The 23,160-nt window shown below is 43.0% G+C and overlaps 1 protein-coding gene across 1 annotated transcript in view; it reads right to left on the bottom strand.

The window, feature by feature from the left end:
- The window catches only part of GRIK3 (glutamate ionotropic receptor kainate type subunit 3), a 131,862-nt gene that overhangs the window by 20,354 nt on the left and 88,348 nt on the right, over positions 1–23,160 (bottom strand). Inside the window, exon 10 of the mRNA XM_032227932.1 lies at positions 11,409–11,632. Coding sequence (XP_032083823.1) covers positions 11,409–11,632 — 224 coding nt within the window. The remainder of the gene's footprint in view (positions 1–11,408; positions 11,633–23,160) is intronic.

Raw genomic sequence — 23,160 nt, 5'->3', positions numbered from 1 at the left:
GATTGTCATAGAGCTCTTTGTGCAATCACGTTGATTTCATCTGGAGTTTCTTATTCTTTTCTCTCTATAGTATTGTTTTTGCGTGAGCTTTTAGTATTTTGTTTTTCAGAATTTACCATGGATCCTAAACTGTTTTTCCTTCCAGGATTTACATTCCTGGAATCCTTCCTAATGTCTTAGTTTGTTGAAGTCAGCTCTCTTAAAGTCTAAAATATCTATACCTGCATTATAGCAAATTCTAGTATGGCATGATGCCTCTCCCCCAAAACTCCTATAACGTACATTCCCTCAACCATTTCAGCCCTATTAATTATGATTAAGTCCAGTGCAGCTGACCCTCTAGTTCCCACCTCCACCTTTTGGGTGACAAAGCTGTCAGCTAGGCATGTCAGAAACCTGTGCCATCTACCGCTCATTGCAGTTTGCTTCCCAGCTGATAGTTAAAGTTCCCCATTACTACAGTGGTGTGTTTCCGGCACACTTTGGCTGACTGATTAGCAAAAAGTTTATTGATTCCTTCCACTTGGTTGGGTGACCTGTAATACAAACCTATGGCAATGTCATTTCTTTTTCCTCTGATATTCATTGAAATACTTTCAAGAAGGCTTGCATTGCTAACAGGTATTTCTGTGGTACTAACTACTTTACATACAATGCAACCCCCCCCCTTTTTTTTTGAGTTGGTTCTGTTTCTTTTGAATAATTTATATCCTTGAAGCATGTTCCAATCATGGGTTTCATCCCACCAAGTTTCAGTAATAAGAACAAATATCATACATGTCTTCATGTACTAGGACTTCAGGTTCTCCATTTGTTACCCAAACCCAAGCATTAGTGTTTAGGAATTTGAGCTCAATATGGCTGGCCATCCCTTCTCACCACTCCCTTTCTCATTGTCTGATTGGTTGTCTTGGAGGTTATCTTGGGGATTGGCCTTCAATAGTCTTCCTCCCCTTCCAGTTTTAGTTTAAAGCTCTAAAAGACAAGCCAGATGGTTTTTCTTTCTTTCTAGTTCTTGTGAGAGGCAGCCTATCTGTTGCCAGAAGCCCTTCCTGTAGCCATGGTCCAAAAATCCAAAGTTCTCTCAGGGGAGCTATTGCTTAAACCAGAGGTTTACTTCTAGAATCCTCCATGCCTTGATTAGATGTTGACTTTCCATTGGAAGTCAGGTGAAAACACCATCTGTGCTCCCAGATGTCTTGCTTTTCTGCCTAGTTCAGTGACGGCGAACATTTTCGGAGTGTGTGTATTGCACTTGTCTGGGACACAACCCAGAAGAGGAGCTGCCCAGGGGGCACATGCATGCCAGAAAATGAACTTCTGGCTTCTGGCGCACACATGGAGAGTGGCCAGCTAGTCTTCCAGTTACTGTCATGCATAGGTGCATAACGATCAGCTAGCTGGCATGCATGCTCACATCAGAAAATGGAAGACCAGCTCTTCCAGTTTCCAGCACTGCCGCATGCACAAAAGCCAGATGATCATCATGCGCGTATGCGCACCAGGAACCTGGAAGAGGAACAGGCAACGCTGTGTGTGCCAGGCAACATGGCTCCATGTGCCACTTCAGGCACACATGCCATAAGTTTGTCATCACGGACCTAGTTACTTATAGTGCCTTGAAAGTGTTGTCTTGGCTCTAAATTCTATAATTCATCCCAGCATGTAAGAAAAGAAAGAGATTATAATCTGTGGTTTTGATTATTAAGACTTTCTGTCACATTTTTAATCTTTGCACAACACAATAGAAAAATTGTATGGTCTACAAACTGATGATTCTGTTCCTTTGAGTAGTAAGTTATGGATCACCAACACATATCATTTTTTCCCTTTGGGGAAAGGCTGAGCTACTTTAATTCCTGTCACTAGAACACTGGAAGAACCGTGATGATTAGGGGACTAGAGAATAAAACATCCGAAGAACGGTTACAGGAACTGGGCATGGCTAGTCTAGGGAAGAGAAGGACCAGGGGAGACATGATAGCAGTCTTCCAATATTTAAGGGTCTGCCACAGAGAGGAGGAGGTCAAGCTATTTTCCAAAGCACCTGAAGCCAGACAAGGAATAATGGATGGAAATTGACCAAGGAAAGATTCAACCTGCAATTGAGGAATTTTCTGACAGTGAGAACAATCAACCCATGGAACAGAAGCTTCCTTCAGAAATTGTGGGGGCTTCATCACTTGAGACTTTCAAGAAGAGATTGGACTGCCACTTGTCAAAAATGGTGCAGGGTCTCCTGCTTGGGCGGGTGTGTGTGTGTTGGACTAGATGACCTACAAGGTTCCTTCCAATTCTGCTAATCTAATCTAATCTAATCTCATCTAGACAAAGACTCTTCTCCAGGTATCTGCATATTTTCTTCCAAAGTTAGAGTAGGAAAACAACTGTTTGGTTTCCGATGTGAAGATACAGCCTTTTCAGTTTTTTGTTGTTGTTGTTGTGTTTTGTTTTGATACAGACTTCTGACTTTCCTTTCCTTAGGAGTTTGTCATGTTCACCATCCATAATTAAGGAACTTTCATACATTTGTATGAAAGTTAAGGAACTTTCATACATTTGTATACACTTTATGTCCACTGAGAACCTGTGCACCAAAGACAAATTCCAATCACACTTGGCCAATAAAGAATTCTGTTCTGTTCTATTCTAATCCTTATTCTATTCTATTCTGAATTCTGTTCTGTGCTATTCTACTCTATTCCTTATTCTATTCTGTTCTGTTCTGTTATATTGTATTGTATTCTATTCAGTAAAATCAAAGGTGCAAGTACAGATTAGGCAAAAGCTGGCACAAAAAACAATAACTGTGAAAGAGAACTTGGAGTCCTAGTGGAGGATCACTTAAACATGAGCCATGTTTGGTAGCTGACAAACAAGCTAATACAGTCTTTGGTTGTTTAAACAGAGCCATAGAATAAAAATTATTAATACTTCTTTATAAACATGAGGTTTTGGAAAAAGTGCAAAGAAGAGCAATTAAGATGATTCAGGGCCTGGAGACAAAAACATTTGAAGACTGGTTGCAGGATTTGGGAATAGGCAGTCTACAGAAAAGAAGGACTGGGTTGGATTAGAAGATCTCCAAGTCCCTTCCAGCTCTATTCTGATTCTGATTAGTCCTGATGGTGCTAATTTGTCCTCATCCAACATATTTTGCTGTGTATGATAAAAGCCGTATGGTTTTCCCCTTCTCTGAGCTCAATCTATCAGAATTGAGCTGAAGGGCATTGGAGGTCTTCTAGTCCAACCCCCTGCTAGGAGACCCTATGTCATTTCAGATAGGTTGTTGTCCAGTCTTTTCCTAAAAACCTTCAGTGATGAAGCACCCACATCCTCTAGAGGCAAGCTGTTCCAATGATTAACTGTTCTGTCAGGAAATTTCTCCTTTGTTCTAGGTTGCTTCTCTCCTTGATTAGTTTCTATCCATTGTTTCTTGTCTTGCAACCTGGTGCTTTGGGAAATTAGTTGACCCCCTCTTCTTTGGGGCAGCCCCTCAAATACTGGAATACTGCTATCATGTCATCCCCCCAGTCCTTCGCTTCACTAGACTAGCCAAACCCAAATCGTTCAACCATTCTTCATATTTTTTGTCTCCAGGCCTTTAAACATATTAGTTGCTCTTCTTTGCACTTTTTCCAAAGCCTCAACATCTTTTTTGTCATGTGGTGACCAAAACTGGATGCAGGATTCCAGGTGCAGCCTTATTAAGGCTTTATAAAGCGGTACAAATACTTCATGTGATTTTGATTCTATGCCTCTGTTTATACAACCAAGGATTGTATTAGCTTGCTTGGTGGCTGCCAGACATTGCTGACTCATGTTTCAGTGATCGTCCACTAGGACACCAAGGTCCCTCTTACAGTTACTGCTTTTTGAGCCAGATTTCACCTAATCTGTAATTGTACCTTTTGTTTTTCTTGCCTAAAACCTTGCTTTTCTCCACATTAAATTTCATGTAAGGGCCCATTGTTCAAGTCTACCAAGATCTTTTTGGATCCTGAGCTTGTCTTCTGGGATGTTGGCTATTCCTGCAGCTTACTGTCATCTGCAAATTTGATCAGCTCCCCTTCTATTTCCTCAACTAAGTTATTTATGAAGATATTGAAAAGTACTGGGCTAAGACAGAACCTTGTGGTATCCCACTTCTTACTTGTCTCCATGTAGATGTGATACCATTAAGGATTACTCATTGAGTATGATTTGTCAGCCAGTTACAAATCCACAGCAATCTATCCCACATTTTTCTAGTTTACTAAGCAATAGGTTGTGATCTACTTTGTAAAATGCTGTGAGACCCAGAGCAGGCACAGAGATAACAGCTGGCAGTTCAAACCACCCCTTTATTGCTCCAAATCTCCCCAAACACTCCCACATTTCTGGCAAGTCCCAGAGCAGAGTGATAACAAACCACCACACAAACCTCAAGCAGCCTCTGACTGCAATTAGTCCAGCCCAGCACTGTCTGCACCAAGGCTGCATGGCAATAAATCCCAAATGTATTTGGCAAAGCAAGGGCAAATCAAGGAGTTCAGGGAGCAAAAGATCCAGATAATTAGTCCACGCCATGCCTCTTGGAAAGTTCAAACATCGGCATGCAACACTTCAGGAACTCAGCGTTTCTTCCTGACAAATGCCCCTCCCCACAGCGGCTCCTTAAGTCTCATTCCCCAGGTGTGCCTGGTGAAGCCGAGGTGGCACAGTGGTTAAATGCAGCACTGCAGGCTACTTCAGCTGACTGTAGTTCTGCAGTTTGGCTGTTCAAATCTTACCGGCTCAGGGTTGACTCATCCTTCCATCCTTCCGAGGTGGGTAAAATGAGGACCCGGATTGTTGGGGGCAATATGCTGACTCTCTAAACCGCTTAGAGAGGGCTGAAAGCCCTATGAAGTGGTATGTAAGTCTAACTGCTATTGCTATTGCTATTGCTATTGAAGACGGGTGGGGCACTCTCCTCCCAAGTAGCCTGCTCAGTCTGCACTGATCACGCCTTCTCTGCACTCTCCTAGCCCTTGGATCAGGAGGGGGTGGTGCTTGCTCCTCATCTGAGCTCTGTCTCTCATGTTCGTCCTGCCCCCGTTCCTCCCTGCCTGCAGGCCTGACTAATTCCAAAAACCTTGGCTTGACTGACTCTGCCCTTCCCCGGTTTCCTCCAAGGCCAATGGAGCTGCCCTCTCAATCACTGTCAGCTCTTGTTCTAGCTCATCTTCTCCCACAGTTTCAGACTCCAATGGGGGCATGACAAATGCCTTGCTGAAGTCCAAATATACTATATCCATAGTATTTCACTGGTCACTGTGTCACTATGTCAAAGAATGAAATAAAATTGTCTTGGCTTGATCTGTTTTTAACAAACCTGTGCTGGCTTTATTTGTTTCTAGACGTTCATGGATCGGATTTTGATTATTTTTTCCAGTATCTTCCCAGGTATTGATGTTAGGCTGATTGGTCTGCAGTTACCTGAGTCTGTTCCCCCCACTTTTTTTTTTTTGAAGATGGGAACTACATCAACTCTTTTCCAATCCTTTTGTAGTTCCCTGGTGCTCCAGAATTTTTGGAAAATATAATATAATGGTTCTACGAAAACATCTATCAACTCCTTCAGAACTCTGAGATATAATCCATCAGGTCCCAGTGATTTATATTCATCAAGGTCAGACAGGTTCTCTTACCTTTTTATTGCTTATTTTAATTTTTATTTCTAGTCTGTCTTTTATAGTTTTGTTTTTGGTATATTGGGTTTATAGGGTTGTTGTTTTTTTTGCATGAAGACTGACACCAAGAATAAGTTAAACAGCTCTGCTTTCTCTCTACTGTCTGTTACTTCCTTGCCACCTTCTCTCTTTAGAGGATGGACTGCTTGCTTGATTTTTTTTCTTATTATTTATATGTTGAAAGAAACTTTTTAATTATCTTTGACTTTTGTTGCAAGTCTTTGTTCATTCTGAGTCTTTGCTTTCCTGACTTCAAATTCTGGTTATCTGCTGATAATCTGCCTTAGTTACGTGACCCTCTTTCCATTTTTTGTACTTACCCTTTTTGTCTTTCAGTTTATCAGAGAGATCTTTGTGCAACCATGCTGGTTTCTTCTTGGATTTCTTATTTTTGTTTTCAGTGGTATTGTGTTGGAACTGGGCTTTTATAATCATATTTTTCAGTGTTTCCCTCGCTTCTTGAGTTATTTTCTCCTTTAGGATTTTTATCCATGGAATTTTTCTTAGGCTCTCTCTACGTTTGTTAAAATCAGCTGTTTTAAAGTTTAAGTCACTTGTTGAGTTATATTCTATTGCTTTTATTTGCATTATATTGAATTGCATTATGACATGGTCACTCTCACCCAGGGTTGAATAACTTCAACTCCCTCTATCAGTTCTTCTCTATTAGTAGAATTAGGTCCAATGTAGCTTTTCCTCTAGTTCCCTCCTCTACCTTTTGGATGACAAAGTTGTCAGGTAGGTTGGTTAGGAATTTGTTCTATCTCCCAGTTGCTGCATAATTTGTCTAATTAATTAAATAATTAATTAAATAATTTGAGTAATTAAATTCACCTATTACTACTGTGGTCTGTATCCTACATACATTTGTTAGTTGTTTAGCAAAGTGTTTCTTGATTTTATTCTTGGTTGGGTGGCCTGTAGTATAGCTCATTCTTCAATACTCTTATTAGGCCTCTCAAATAATAATGCTGGAAATGCTTGGTATGGAAAATGGAAATCAGCAGCTGCAGCAGCAATGTGGGCTTGTGTTTAAATTTCATGAGTTTTAAAAGTCATGGTTCCATCACTGGATGAGGGATAAAGACGAACACATGTGGCAGCAGGAGAGGAACAGAGGACCCCTGTGCTTCTTTGCCAAGTCTTCCCAAAGCCAATTTTATTTGCCTCCAGTTAGAACAATTAAATGGTAAAATTGTCTGAGTATAGAGAAAAGACAGAACTACTAAAAGCCCACTGCCCCTCCCGTGAACTGTATTTGTGCAAGGGGACCCTGACTGAGAGGGATGACGGCCCAGATCTTGCATTCTTAAAAATCTCCTTTCAGGAGATTTGGCAAAAGGCATCTCTAAAGCTTTCATCGCCTCATACTCTTTGCAGTAACCACTTAGCCAATCCAGATCTGCCAGAGCAAAAAAGGAGCTGGTCTGTTCCCCACAGAGCTAATTTTGACAAGCACATTATACAAAATTAGGGTATTAGGCACTAAGCTCAGGTAATCACCTCCAAATGCTGTAATGGCCCCGGGGAGCCAGCCCAACGTCATCACCCCTCCCCCCCCCCAGCCCTGAGGCGGATGGAGATAATCATCCCAGCCTCTTCTCTCTAATCTCTACCTGGAGAGGCTCTGGCTAAACTGACAGAGAGGTGGTCCTCAGCAGGTTTCCCACCTTTCAGTTAGTTCCCATTAACCCATCCCCAGGAAGCAGGAGGGGTGGGAAGCCATTCCCCCACCTGCCGTCAGCAAGAGAGAGATGATCATACTGAGTATGTGACACTTCTCCCTTTTTAACAGATGCAGCAAAGGCAGTCAAGTTGCCCACCGCTAATTCTGTGTGGGGCTGCAGCCACAAAAGCCTGTTTGGATGATTTGCAACCTAAGACTGTGTCTATGGCCATTTAGGGGTGGGTTGCTGCTGGCATTACTGCCAGTTCAGTGCATGTGCAATTTTGCACTTGTGCGCCTGATGTGTTGTCCATAAATAGGTTTCTGCATGCACAGAACATTAAAAAAAAAAACAACAGTGCCGCGCTGACTGGGGAACCGGTTTGGAGGCGTGGCAGGCCTGGGTCACTGCCGGTTCCGGCGACCCAGGCCAGCAAACCACTACCGGTTTGGCAGAACTGGTCCGAACTGGTAGGAATTCACCTCTGCTCTGCTGCTGCCAGAAGTGTAGAATTCCTTTCAGTGAAAAAGGATCTTTGTTGGGTGGGGAGGGAGGGAATGAGGATCTCAACGTGGGAGGGAGCTTCTCCTTCTCCCTCTTCAGTGGCCACTTCCTCACTTTACATACAATACAGTATTAATATACAAATATATGTTTAAAGATGATACATGTGTAACTAATAGAATGGAAAATAAAATGAGGAAAAGGGAAGTCAAGATGGTTATGTAAATACAGAACCGGGTTTGCTCGAATGCCATCCCGAAAATACATCAGATTGAAGAGGAAAATATGTAATTACAACAATGGAAAGAGGGAAGGGAGAGAGGAAGGAGAGGTAGGAGGAGGAGAGGAGAAGAGAGGAAAGGAGAGGGAAAGAAGAACAGGGAAAGGAGAGGAAGAAATGGAGGAAAAGTAAGTGTAGGAGAGAGGGGAGGAAGGGGAAGCAGAGGGGAGGAGTGTGGGAGAGGAAGGGGAAGAAGAAGAGGGAAAGGAGAGAAGGAAAAAAAAGTAGAGAAGAAGGGAGGGAAGGAGAAATGGAGAGGGAAGAAAAAGTAGGGTTGTGGTAAAACAAGATGGATGAATGGGATGGCAGGTAAATCAGTCCCGATTATATATTTAAATCCTTAGATGGAAAAATGAATTGTTATAAATGTTAAAAGATATACACACAATATTAATAATAAATATGGGAATGTATATTTATGAACGTATGTCTGAAGAATACCCCCCCCCTTTTTTTTTAAAGGAAAGTAAAACCGACCTTGAGACACCATTGGGATCAAAGGAAAGCCAATTCGAGAAATCTAGGATGCAAATTCCTAAAGATACAGGGAGCCTGGAAAAACTCAAACCCAACTGATTCATCCTGCTTTTTAAGCTGGGAGTCAGGATTTGGGACTCCAAAAACTGATGCGGTTCCTGGACTGAACTGCACTTACAGGTAGAAATACTTTGTGAAGTTGAACCAAATCCGCCTCTTTGCATCTCAGACCACTAGCAGTTTTACATGAGGGTAGAACTGTTTTTATCAAAATCTGCCTCTGTGTGTGTGTGTGTGTGTGTGTGTGTGTGTGTGTGTGTCTGTGTCTGTGGGAGGGGAGTATTGCAAGTTTCTGCATGTATATGCTGAGTAGATTCACAAAACCAGTTTCATGACACAGCCTATCTTTTTAATTGTCTGTTTTTTGGTCCTGATGATGATGGCAAAGGTTTATTTATTTGTTTATCAAACTTATTAACTGCCCATTTCCCTTACTGGGGGCTCTGGGTGGTGTACAATTCAATCAATACAATAAAAAATGAAAAGCAGATTAAGATTATTATTTTTTTAAATGTAAAACAACATAAAATTGCAAGAGGTGGAGAGATCCAAGATGGGGAGATTGTTGTTAATACAGACACCTGGGGAGAAGGGAGATCTCCTGAGGCCATCCAACCCCATGCTGTGTGGGCCCCTGCGTCCCCCATACAAGGTTACCAAGCCAGGTTTTGACTCTTTATAGCAGGTCAGGCGATTGGGGACTTTCTGCACCGCCATCTTGCCTCTTGGCAAGATGTTTCACCAAGCAGGGGCAGCAGCAGAAAAGGCTGTCTTCCTTGACCCCGCCAGTCAGAAGTCACTGACAGAGGGCTCTGTAGCATGCCTTCCCTGGAATGGGACAACTCATCTTGGCCTACTGACTGCAGGATAATTCAGCAATTCAATTTAATTATCTGAAATAATTAAAACTTTACTTTTTAATCATTCACACTTCATTTTGTCCCTCCTTTGGCATCCTTTCTTTAATGATTCTATTCCACCCTTTCTTTGATATTATTGTAACTCTTTTCCTGTGGTGTGTTGGCTGCGGCCAGCTGTCCTGCAGCAAGTCCTAGACCAGGGTGTCAAACTCAAGGGCCAGGGTTGCTTAGATCTGGCGCACGGGGCTGCCCTGGAAACAGCGAAGGACTGCCCCACAGTGCCTCTGCAAGCAAAAACAGAGCTCGGGAAGGACCTGTTTTTTGCTGCAATGGCCTCCTGCAGCCCTCTGCCAGCAAAAATGGAGGCTCCATTGTAGCCAAAATAGGGCTCAGGGGCAGGGGGGGTGTACTGCGTTGCCCCCCGGGTTCCATTTTTTCTAGCACAGGGCTAGCAAAACAAACTAAAAGCAAAACAAAAGGAGAAATGTTTCCCTTTTGCATTTGAGCATCCAAAAAGGGACAGGAAAGAAGAAAGGAAAAGAGGAAAGACGAAGAAAAAGAAGGAAGGTTGGAAAGGAAGAAGAAAGAAGAATGAAGAGGGAAGGAAAAAGAAGAAAAGGAAGGAAGGAAAAAGGAAGGAAGGTTATAATGAGAGGGAAGGAGGGTCTGAGGGAAGTCCTGCTTTAGCACTTGACCACCATATGAATAACATTGAGCTGGTCACACACATCCTGAGGTCAAACATAACCCTGATGCGACCCGCAACGAAATATGACATCCCTGTCTTCGACCCTGCCTTCCTCCCTCAATGAGTGGGACAAGCTGATATAATGGGGTGAAGCCAGTTCCATAGATAACCTGGCCTATGCATGTAGGGCTCTGTGACGTGCTCTTTTTCATTTCCTAGCAGCTGCTCATGTAATCCATGTCAAGGTCACATCTTACAGACCACCAGCATTGAAGTGAACCTGACCAGACTGAGGGTGGTGCTACTTATAGAGAAAGGCAGCTGTCACCTACTAAGTCTTGGGGAAGTTCTCATGCCTCTTCCCAACAGCTGAAATGCCAACCCCACATGTAAAAATGGAAGGGAATTTATTGGAGCCACTTAGTCTCCAGACCTAGATTGAACAAACAATTATCGGGGAGAGCCAAAAGGCAAGTTGCATCCAAGCATGGTCAGAGAGTACATGCAAGGGAGAAGGGATCCTGCACCTCCACTAGTAGTGGTGTTGAAGAAGAAGCACAGAAGTTACAGCCCCACCTATATTTGTATCGGGTCTCCCCATAAATCAGGGGTCTCCAAACCGGGCAACTTTTAAGATTTGTGGACTTCAACTCTCAGAATTCTGCTGGCCGGGGGAGTTCCTCCATGCTGACTGGGAGTTGCTCGTGCTGGCTGAGGAATTCTGGGAGTTGAAGTTCACAAGTCTTAAAGTTGCAAGGTTTGGAGACACCTGCCATAAATGATTAAGCGCTGAGCAAGGATGCAGGGCAAATTATTTCAATGACAGACTCTAAGCAAAGCCATCAGCGGCTGAATTGATGGAAATGGATGAAACCACTAGACCAAATCCCTAGTCAGAACATGAACTGTGGTTGCCTCCTTTAAATTAGGGGGGGGACTTTATGAGATGGTGAGATAGAATTATTAGTCAGAGAGTGGAAGCTAGTAGTGCAGCCCTTCTCTTCTCTTCTCTCCTAACCATGTAAAATATGAGTGAAACCCCCTTCTAGTGAGGGAGAGAAAGGGAGGGAGAGTCTGATATGGTACAGAGGCCGATCCATAGGCTCAGGGGAAAGCTCTCACTATATACCCAAAGCTTATTTTTTGCAAGTTCCTTACCTGGCAATCACAAAAAGCACACAGCTAACTCCCAGGTAAGCAAGGAGGATGTACATCCAAATGTCAGGAGACAATGGGTTCAAGAAGGAGAAGACACTGGGGTTGGTTCCATTTGCCTTTCGGTAGAGAATGCTGATCCCAAGAGTCATGAAGGGCTTGGAGAAGTCGATCACTTTCTCACGGACGTGGGTGATGGTGAGGGGAGCAACTGCCAGGTCAGCTTTCTGCAAAGCAAATCAGCAAGAAGTAGAGGGAGATGAAAGCAATGGTTAGAGGCAAGCAGGAAAGACTTGGTGGAGCAAAGGAATATGATCTGGGTCAATTTCCCAAAGGTGCTTTTCCAAAAACCTTTCTTGGTTTTTCCTTTGTAAAAGTTTCACTTAACCAAAGAAGCCTTTTGGGTGAGAAATGAAACATTTTCAAAGAAAAAACAAGTCCAATTGCCTTTTGGAAAAGCACCTTTGGCACAACCAAGACCTGCATGATTGAGAATCTCCAGAGAGATCTGGGTGTGATTTTACAACTGCATCTCCTTTAGGTAAAGTAGCTCAGCTCCTAGTGATGCCACATTCTGATGTTTTCTGGCCACCATATAGAAGCATTTTCCCGCTCCTTCAGGGATGCTTTTAGACTGCACTGCAGCCCCAGGATTCTGTGGCGATCTCTTGTCCAAGGACTAACCTGTCCTGGCAGTGCTTAGTATCTGATCCTGAGTAAGTTAGCCAAGCAATGACACCTCTTGAGGGGCCACTCTTGAGCTTCAGTTAAAATATCAAATTGTCTTGGTGAGCAGTTTCTTAAGGGAACAAGAGTCTCTCTTAACAACCACCACAAAGGAATTGGAGAGGGACTATTGTTTGAAGGGTAACATATTAAAAAATATCTGGAACTTTTCTTCATGCTCCTAAGAAGCAAACACATGCAGATTATCCACTTTAGCCTTTAGAGGTAGTCCTTGACTTATGACCACAACTGAACCCAAAATTTATGTTGCTAAATGAGACATTTTTAAAGTGATTTTTGCCCCATTTTACAACCTTTCTTGCCACAATTGTTAACTGAATTTCTGCAATTGTTAAGTTAGCCACACGGTTGTTAAGTGAATCCGGAGGAGCAAATGGGGATCACGTGACACCCCCTCCAGACACTGCAACCGTCATAAATGTGAGTCAGCTGTCAAGCATCTGAATTTTGATCATGTGACCTTGAGAATGTTGCAATGGTCAAAAGTGTGAAAAAAGATCACAAGTCACTTTTTCCAGTGCCGTTGTAACTTCCAACATTCATCAAATGAGCTGTTGTAACTTGAGGACTACTACCTGTATTGGATCCAGTTTTTTTGCAAGGCCATTTTTTTTCTTTCATGAGAAGGCCCACTTTTTACCCTTATTCACAGATGCCCCACAATTTGTCATGCTAGAAATAGCAGGACATGTTTATCTGCTAGAGTCCCAGGGTTGAAGTCTGGTAGTTCCACCCCACCCCCCAATCTCCTCCATTCCCTCAATGCCTCTGGCTCTGAACACCTGAATTCCTGCTGTTACCTACCATCTTCTGGGAGGGCACCTCACCTGAGATACTATTCCTAATTTGAGCGGATGAGAGAGATAGACCTCCCTCAGCCTTGGTATAAAGAAAATAATGAAACAAACTCAATAGCACCATTTCCTGAGCCGTGGTGGTGCAGTGGTTAGAATACAGTTCTGCAGACTACTTCTGCTCATTGGCGGCTGCCTGCAATTCAGCAGTTCGAATCTCACCTGGCTGAAGGTTGACTCAGCCTTCCATCCTTCTGAGGTGGGTAAAATGAGGACCCAGATTGTTGGGGAAAATATGCTGATTCTGTAAACTGCTTAGAGAGGGCTGTAAAGCACTGTGAAGCAGTATATAAGTCTAAGTGCTGTTGCTATTGCTATAAACCTGAAACCAGTACCCATCTCCTTTAGCAGGCAGGCTAATCTAGAAAGGTCTAAATAAACGCATACATTATTTTTTCAAAAAAAGCTACAAACCTCTTTGTAATTAACTAGTCAGATATGGAGAATATAATATAAAAATATAGAGTGGTTAAAAATGTAATTTTAAAAGCACCCCAAAACAAAAATATTCACGCGAACTGGTAGTGAAAATTGGGACTGGGTCGCCGAACCAGTAGGGGTGGCAGACTGGCCACGCTCCTGAACCAGTTCCCCAGTCACCCATATCTTTGCCGGCATGTTTTTTAGTCATTTAATAATGTTTTGCGCATGCACAGACAAATTTACAGGCAACTGCGCATGCGCAAGCAATATGCGGAGGGCGCATACACACATGAAGTGAACCGGCAATAACACCAGCAGCAACCCACCCCTGAGGTGCATGTAAATTGTACTTCCCAATGTGTAGAAAGTATCAGATTAAAAAAAACCTTAATTGTTAATCCTGGTTAATAAATAATAATACTTAAGCATTTCTGAGTTTACATAGTCAAAATACAGGCTTCTCGCAACTCAAAATGTTTGGTTTTCTTCTTTCATTTCTCTAAATTTTGTAACACTGTTTATGTGTGCAATCCTTTTTTTTCATTGTGTTTGATGTGATGAAAATATAAAATAAATAATATGGAGAAGATTATATTGGTACTATCAAATATCTCTTCCAACTTTACTTCTCTTGGTCTTTGCAAAGAAGAAAAACCATAACCTAAAGAAAATTTATCCCATTAATATGCTGGATTGTGGTATCTTGGATCTATTTTAGATATTCTGATCCCTTTTACTAGCAGGTAAGAGTACCCAGGATTGTCTTGTTGGTGAGGGACACTTGGTGCTCTCTAAGTTTGGTGGTTTTCTTGCAGATGTTTCATTACCCAAACTAGGTAAACATCATCTTGGAATGAAAAGTCTGCAAGAAAACAACTAAGTTCAGAGAACACCAAGGACCCCACAGTTGTTGTTGCTGCTGCTCCCCCTCCTCCCTTCTAGTACTGCCTATGTTACCTAGTTTGGGTAATGAAATGTCTGCTTGAAAACACCCAAGCTCCGAGAGCACCAAGGAGCTACAAATATCCCCCTTTATTGGTGTCTTGGTGGTACCCATTAGAATGATCATCCATAAAGCAGCTGAGAAGGAAGGAGCCCTTTCTAATGGAGAAGGTTGGGTTAAGGGTGGAAAGAACACACTTCAACCCGCTGTCAGCAAAGACCTCCTTGGCTCCACAATTAATGCATTTGTACAACAGACACTGAACAAATTAAGCAAGACGTCTAAACCCACAGGTGACAATACTCCCCAAAGCCACAACAGAGCTAGACAGATTTACTTTAGTTAATTCATAAACTAATTGTCTGTGTCACTGGAAAACAAGATAAATAATGCATATTTCATTGATTTTACTGAAGACAGCAGGGTGTGGTGAAAGGAATAAGCAGCTGTTAGTTCCAGCAGGTTGAAGCTGGTGATTGGCAAAAGGTGGACTAATTCCATCAGAATTCCCTTCCAGGGGGAGCACAGTGTGAGCTATTCAACCATACCAATTATGCAGGGATCCCTGAAAAAGGGCTAACATCTGGATTATAGCATCTCTCAAAGTGCTATGATAATAATTTTAAGGTAAGATGATGCACACAATGACTTAATTGCCATGTTTCACTTAAGTCTTCTATTTTAAGAGGTTTCAGCCCCATAGACTCCTGATATAGACCCAGACTGGTATAGCGGCTAAGGCATCAGGCTAGAAACTGGGAGACCATGTCCCACCTTGGGCACAAAGCCAGCTGGGTGGCCTTGGGCCAATCCCTTTCTCTCAGCCCCCAAAGGAGGCAAGGGCAAACCACTTCCAAAATCCTGTCAAGAAAACTGCAAGGACTAGTTCAGGCAGTCCCAGAGTCAAAACTGATTTGAAGGGACCAAAAATTAGTAAATGAATGAATGAGCTGTTAGCTGTATGCTGCCTTCAAAGATCTGAGTGGGAGGCATACAAATAGCAAAGCAGAACAGTAGCAAACCTTCCTCCTCAAATGTGTTGAAAAGGGGATTAATGAGCGGGGAACATATCCTGCGCATCATTTTTGAGTTACTTCACTGAATTTCTTTTAGGTTTGAGCAGCCTCATAATCCCTTGTAGCTACAAAGAATCTGGCAGCATGTAAGGAGCAAGGTGAAGTGGAGCAGAGCTTCTGTTCTCTTGCCTGGAGGGGTTTATTTTCAGGCACACTTTTAGGCTTTGGGTAACACAAAGGGTTTAGGTTTCTGAGAAGATGAGAATCACAGGCAAGGCACAGTGGTTAGCCTGAAGCTTTGTTATCATCATGTCAAATTTCCCATCCCAAACTGCTCCAATATTTGTGTAGAAAAGTATTCTGGTATGAACCATAACATTATGGGAAGGTGGTGGTGGAATAGATTGGATTAAAAATGGAAACAAATTACCAAAAGGGCCCCTAAGATTCTTTCATTTCTTCTTTAATGGACATACTTTCTTGCTAGGAAGATTGCAAGACAAAAAAAACCAAGAAGAAGGAGAAGCAGGGATGAGTAATGATGGTTGTAATCATTCTGATGGTTTAAGTTGCTTTGATTTACATACTGCATGTCCTTGAGATGCATTAAAAGTCCTATGTTCAAGGGGCAGGAAAGAAGGTTAGCTGAATCCATGCACTGAACAGAGTGACTGAATCTTAATGTTTAAAGAAATGCATGTTCTTGATAAAACAGAACCCAAAACTGGAAGAGGCTTCACTCCTGGTGCTCTTCTTAATGGGTTTGTTAAAAATAAGGCATTTGACAAAGTAGACCACAGCCTACTTCTTGGTAAGACCGAACAAGGTGGGATAGACAGCATCATCACCAGATGGATTTGTAACTGGCTGCCAAACTACACTCAATATGTAGTAACCACATTTACATGGAGGGAATCATGCAGAGGGGTATTGTCTTAGACCAAGTATTCTTCAACATCTTCATGAATGATATAGATGAGGGGATAAAATAGTAACTCATCAAATTTGCAGATGGCACCAAGGTGGAGGAACTGCCAATACTTTAAAAGATAAACCCAAGAATCAGAAGGGTCTTGACAGACTTGAGCACTGGGTCCTATCCAAAGTCAAATGCATAGATACAGAATATGTGGTACCTAGCTCAATAATACAAATTGTGAGAGAGATACAATACAATAGCAGAGTTGGAAGGGACCTTGGAGGTCTTCTAGTCCAACCCCCTGCCTAGGCAGGAAACCCTATACCGTTTCAGACAAATGGCTATCCAACATCTTCTTAAAGACTTCCAGTGTTGGGGCATTCACAACTTCTGGAGGCAAAATCTAAATGTCCTAGTGGACTACCAGTTAAGTATGAGTCAGCAATGTGTTTCAATTGCCAAAAAAGCCACTGGAGTCCTAGGATGCATCAACAGAGGGATAGCATCAAGATCATGAGAAGTTATAATACAGCTTTATACTGTATTAGTGAGGCCACACTTGAAATACAGCATCCAGTTCTGGTTTACCAAAATACAAATAAGGCGCTGAGACCATAGAAAGAGTAAAGAGCAACGAAGATGATAAAGAGCTTGGAGACTAAATCATACAATGAACAACTGGGGGAAATAGTTATGTTTAGTCTAAAGAAGAAAAGGAATAGGGGTGATATGATAATAGTATTCCAATACTTGAGTGATTGCCACAGAGAACACGGGGTCAGCCTATTCTCCAAAGAACCTGAGGATAAGATAAGAAGTAATGGATGGAAACTTGATTAAAGAAAGATGCAATCCAGAATAAAAAGGAATTTTCTGAAAGTGAGAACAATTAGACAGCTTGTCTTTAAAAGTTGTGGGTGCTCCATCACTGGAGTTTTCAAGAAGGGATTGGACAGCCACTTGTCCAATCCTGCTCTATTGGACTAGAAGACCTCCAAGGTCCCATCCAATCTTTGTTATTCTATGTTCTAATGAACGCTCACACAAACATTCCCATGATTTGACTTGATTTGTTAAAAAGAAAGATAACAGCATTTCAGATATATTTAAATAAATATGAAATGCTGTTATCTTTCTTTTTAACAATCATAGATACCCACATCTATGATTTAGGTCAGGGGTGTCAAACTCAAGGCCCGCAGGCCAGAACTTAAGCCAGAAGGAGCTTAAATCTGGCCTGGAAAAATCAAAGGACCAGCCCATAGTGCCTCTGCCAGCCAAAACGGGCCATGAGGCAGCTGCATGTAGCCCCCGCATGGCCCATTTTTGACCTCCTCAGCCTCCAGCAGCACTCTGCTGGCCAAAAATAGGCTGTGGGGGGCCCTCCGCATGGCTCGTTTCTGGCCAGCTGCTGGAGACTGGGGAGGCCCAAAATGGGTCACCGTGCTGCAGGAGGACTGGATTGGATTGGATTACAATTATGTGGCCTCAGGTAAGTGGATATCTGGATAGAAAACAAGCAACATCCTATGTTAATACTACAGTTTAATACCAGATTTTACATACTGTAGGTCCATTTAATCTACAATCAACAATCTATAATTGACAGCCATTTCAATTTACTATTCTGGAAATTTACCTCTGTTGTTAGATTTTGTATTATCATGTTTATTTATGCTATTGTATTTTTATTATTAGTTGAATACAATAGTATAAATAGCTTTCCTGCCTGGAAAAGCAATTTACTATTAAACAATGGGGTATACATTTAGAAATAAAAAGTTTAGTGGAGTATGAAGAATAAGTAATAAATGTTTGCCAGTAATACCTGGTTATAAGAGATAGGAAAATGGTTATAGTAAAGAACTGTGGAAAGAAAGAAGGGGAAAATGCATCTTGAGCCTGTGTCAAATGCCCACCATGGCCACACCCACCCTGGCCCTCTGAGGTCAAACACAACCCTGATGCAGCCCTCAATGAAAGAAAGAAAGAAAGAAAGAAAGAAAGAAAGAAAGAAAGAAAGAAAGAGAGGGGGGAGGGAGGGAGGGAGGGAGGGAGGAGGGAGGGAAGGGAAAAAGAGGGAAGGGAAAGTGAATGAGATATGGATGGATGGATAAAGGAAGAAAGTGAGGGAGACAAAAAGGAGAGGAAGGAAGGACCACAAACCCTGGCACTAGACATAGCCTCAGAGGATGCTTTGAAACAGCACAGCAATCTAGGACTGGAAGGAACCTCGGAGGTCATATAGTCCAACCCCCCGCTCCAGCAGAAGACCTTGTATCATCTTGGTTACTTTGGTGCCTCTTACACAGAGGAGAAATTTCCATAAATCCACAGGCATTGCAACCTCTCCCTCCTAGTAAAAAAAAAAACCTAGAGCAAAAACTTCGTGCAGTATTAAAAAGAATAGAAAAGGGGGCTGCTGGGTATTGTTTAATGGACTGCTAAATTGGCAAAACGGACTGCTAAGTTGGCCATGCCCACCCAGTAACATGACACACACTAAGCCATGCCCACCAAGCCACGTCCACAGAACCGGTAGTAAACATTTTTGAATCCCACCACTGAGGTAGGTGGTCTTGGCATAGCTTTACTTTCGTCTTACCTAGACACAATTTTTATTCCTCATTCTAGATCTGGTACTCTCAGTCTTCAGCCTAACTTTCCACTATGAGATGGGCAAATGGCCCTGCCATTAACTGCAGGATCTGTGTAAAAAATCAGAAATTGGCCACTGCAAAAAGCTGGCAGTACTTGCACTTCACTCATCCTGATGTTACTTAACAAGATTGCATCATTGCCCAAGACCATCCAGGTCCTCTGAGAGATGCCAATGATAGTTGGAAGTGAGAGTGCTCAAGGAGATGCTTCTGTCCACTTCCTGTGGGCAATTTTGCAGCCAGTCTTGATCTGGTTGCAGGATCAGCCTTGCACTCAGAATTCCTGGGATTTTGGTGGGATGCCAGAGGGGCTCCCTCCCTGGGGAGGAATACCACAGCCTCAAGGACCTGGGTCATTGTGCATGTTTTCTGAACAGTGTTGGTATCAATCCAAAGGCATTGGCAGAAAATATGTGGCTGAAAGGATTGTAATTTACATTGTGTCAACCACTTGGCTTTTAGTACAGTAAACCTTTCACTACAAATGGAGTTTAGGGTCTTTCTTGCCTAAAGGATCAAGTCAGGGGAGGTCTGAGAGTGGGCTCTTACAAAATGATGTACCGCCAGGTCCAAGCCGAGTGATGAAACATTGACATGTAGCTGAATCCAGTCCCAGATTTGCTTCTACCTAAAGGACAGAATCTTGCTGCATTAAAGCTAAAACCTTCTAACTTCCTCAATATATCCTGAGCAATTCTAGGCTGTGGCTATCCTGAACCTCTTCCTCCTTCCCCCATTCAATTTGGGGCAATGCAGTCTCTTAATTTGGGTTTCTCTATAGAGTTACTGTCTCTTCCCTGGGAAAGCTTCTAGGGTGGGAAACATTGTGTGCTGCACTATTTTTTCTCCTTTCTCCAGGGCTGATTACAGTCAGCATGGATATGAGGAGACGTCCAGCCATGGCCTTTACTTTTGGGGGTACCATGGATCCAGTTCTCTCTCCCTCTTCTGTTTACCATCTACATGAAGACATTGGATGAGGTCATTGGTATGCTAATGATGCTTGACTTTTTATCTTCACTCCAGGCCTCTGAAGGATGCCTTGAACATCCCATTCCACTGGTTGGAGGATGTTGGGGTCTGGAAGACAAGCAACAGATTTCAGCTGAGCCCAACCAAGACCAAGGGAATTTGGTGTTTAGACCTTCTGCTGGAGATCTTCTATTTTTTATTCTAGATAGGATGACACAGTATCAAACAGATCCAATGTGTAATCTGGGAGTCTTCCTGAACTCATGGCTCCTGCTCAAGAGTGTAGTGTCAACCCTGAAGTGAACCTGATTGAGGCTATCTTGGAGGGTTCAGAGTTGCCATACAACAGAGGGAGAGGGGAAATAGTTAGACAGGGCTTTGTAACCAAAACAATAATGCTTTCCTGTGGGAACCAAGGACATTCACATAGGTGGCTGGCAGGGGAGGAGTCAGTAACCAAGCAACCAGCCAGCAAACTGGATTGGACAGCGTGACCAGTGACTTAGGGGGAAAGGGAAACTTTTACTTTTTAATTAGGTGAAAGCCACGAGAACTTCAGAATCGGCTTTCACCAGTTGTGCCAATATGATGTTTCCAATAAACTGTTCTTTGAGGAACTTGCCTGACTCAGAGTTCCCCTTTCTATGGGTACATTACTTGGAACACTGACACATAGAAGGGCCTTTGCATGGTTTGGTTACTGCATCCATTTTGCTCAAACCTAGACTGGGAAATCTTGCGCCTCATGCTCTTGTGATCTCTCGTCCAGACTACTGAAGAGGAGGTGACATGGAACTACCTTTGTTTGGAAGCTTCAACTCCTGCAGAATGGGATGGTGAGGGCAGTTCTTTCCAGCTCTATGCCAATTCAGTTATATGAGTCTGGGGGCAGCCCTATCTGCTGAGCGTCCCTTTCTTGAGAACATTCTTCCAATTTTGATCAGGATGGCCAATCCAGCCGGCCTTCTGTGAGCTCCTGAAGACCCATCTCTAGGTCTGGCCTGCAGCCTCAGGTGCCTGAAGGAAATGCAGGTGGTAGTTGGTTTTCTTGATTGCTGTGTATTTTAATGACTGTACTGGATCTGATTTTTATTTTTTATCACTGTTTGCCACCAAGAGTTGTTACTGAAATGGACAGCTATATACTGTATTTTTCGGAGAATAAGATACATCTTAGCTTTTGGGGAAGAAAATAAGAAGTAATAAAAATTCTGCCTTTGCCTATCAGCATCCATGGTATTCAGCTGCTAGCTGAATGACTTGGAACACATGTTAACAAGGTCAGTCAATGAATAGGCATAGCAACTAAGTCAGCCAATGAGGGCTATTTGGACTGTGAAACGGTATTTGCCATGTGAGCAACAAGGAGACAGGAAGGAGACAGGCTTAGCTGAGAACTGAAAGTGAAACTGCTTGTGTTTTGCTTGTATTGACTGCTACCTTGGAAAAACTGCTTTTGGTAATGTATTGTATATTATTATTATTTTGAATCCTGCTTACTTATGTGTGCTTTCTGAATGTGATTGCTGCTGCAAACTCTGACTAGCCAAGTCAGCTTCAGAACTTATTGCAGCCTGATTCAACACAGCTGATTGGGAGGTGGATGGAATACCCCCAATCAGCTGTTCCAGGCTGCAGGGTTTGCCACAGACCATTGCTGCCTCCATGCCTTGCGTTTTTGGCCTCTAGTGGGGGGGGCTACATTCGGTGTATAAGATGCACCCAAATTTTCACCCTCTTTTGGGGGGGAAAAAGGTGTGTCTTATACTCCAAAAAATATGGCAATTTAATTAAACCAACCAAGCAGACAAGACTCTGGGTTAAATCCCATCAGACATGGCTTTCTGAAGTTTGTGTGATGCTCTCTTCTGTATGCTCACAATGTGGCACCTGATTTCTCTTTTCCACATTTCTTGTTCAATTTCCCTTCTGTTTTGATTCCTCAGCCCTACCAGTAGAGAAGCCTCAGTCCAGATCTAAGGCTGAAAGGGAGCCATTTCTTGTCTGGGGTAGAAAGCAAGCTAAAGTCCCATATCTCCCTGCAGGAGGTAGCCTGAAGCCTCTCCTGCTGGATCTTCCCCTGACCCAGAATGCTGGGGGTCCTGAGGACGACCATGCTCCCTGCCCCATTCCCAGCCCGTTGTTACCCAGGGTTCTCCATTATATGTCCCTGATGATCCTTAAAACATCCAGAAGCTCCCCTGCAGCTACAGTGACGTGAGGTGACTGAAGCCCTCTGGGGAAGGCAGAATCTGCTCCTCTGCCCTTGCTCTGCCATTCATGGTCCTCTTGAAATGGCATTCAGAAGGTAATTATGCCATTAATTACATTGTGCTCCTCTGCAGGCTCAGTCTGAGGAGGAGAGCTGTGCCCTGAATTTGCATGAAAAATACAGAACAGGATGAAAGATTAGTAAGCCCTTCCATGGATCTCAACATGCAATTATTAGAGAGCCCAGGAAGGGATCATGCCTCCTACAGCTTCCTGCTCTTGGAGCTCAGGTTCATCATCGAATGGCTAAAAGACGCTGTCGGTGGCAGAGGCCCTATTAATAAAGAGATGGCTGGAGAAGGACCTCCCTCCCCCAGGTAATCAAGGTTAACAAGGTCTATTTGCTCAGAGGTTATCCTACCTTGCCAAGTGATTTTCTTCTTCTTCAAATAGCTGACAGAAACTGACAAAAATGAGTCCCATTGCAGCTTGGGCATCCAGATTCTGGCTTGCTGAGATTTGGGGCTTCCATCGATCTTCCCCTGATTATGCAGCGTGCAACTCCGAGCAATGTCATTTACAGTTTCAATTAAAAGGGAGCCCACTTAGCGTTGTGGAGGGGGAGGGCGCGTAATTAATGCTTGAAGGATGTTTGTGGGGGAAACCTGACTTCAAAAGATGCTTCCAATGACTGTAAGTGGTGATTACTTTTTGAAAGGGTGCTTAAAAGTGTGTTAATTTTAAATCACCCTCTCAAGCCTCCTATTGGAAAATGACATCTTAGCTCTTTTTTGTACAGAATGAGCCACTATTCCAAGGGAGAGAGGGGGAAGCAAAGGATGGATGGCCGAGTTCCTTCCCCACTAAATAAATGAATAGCATAGTGTAGAACAATGATGGCGAACCTTTTTCGCCTCGGGTGCCAAAAGTATGCGTGCGTGCTATTGCGCACGCTCGCGTCCCCACCCACATAATTTATTCCCTCCATGCCATGCCCCCTGTGCATACAC

This window comes from Thamnophis elegans, chromosome 12 (genome assembly GCF_009769535.1).
Source record: "Thamnophis elegans isolate rThaEle1 chromosome 12, rThaEle1.pri, whole genome shotgun sequence".
Taxonomy (NCBI): Eukaryota; Metazoa; Chordata; class Lepidosauria; order Squamata; family Colubridae; genus Thamnophis; species Thamnophis elegans.
The sequence above is the reverse complement of the archived record's forward strand: the minus strand, read 5'-3'. Positions and strand labels throughout refer to the sequence as shown.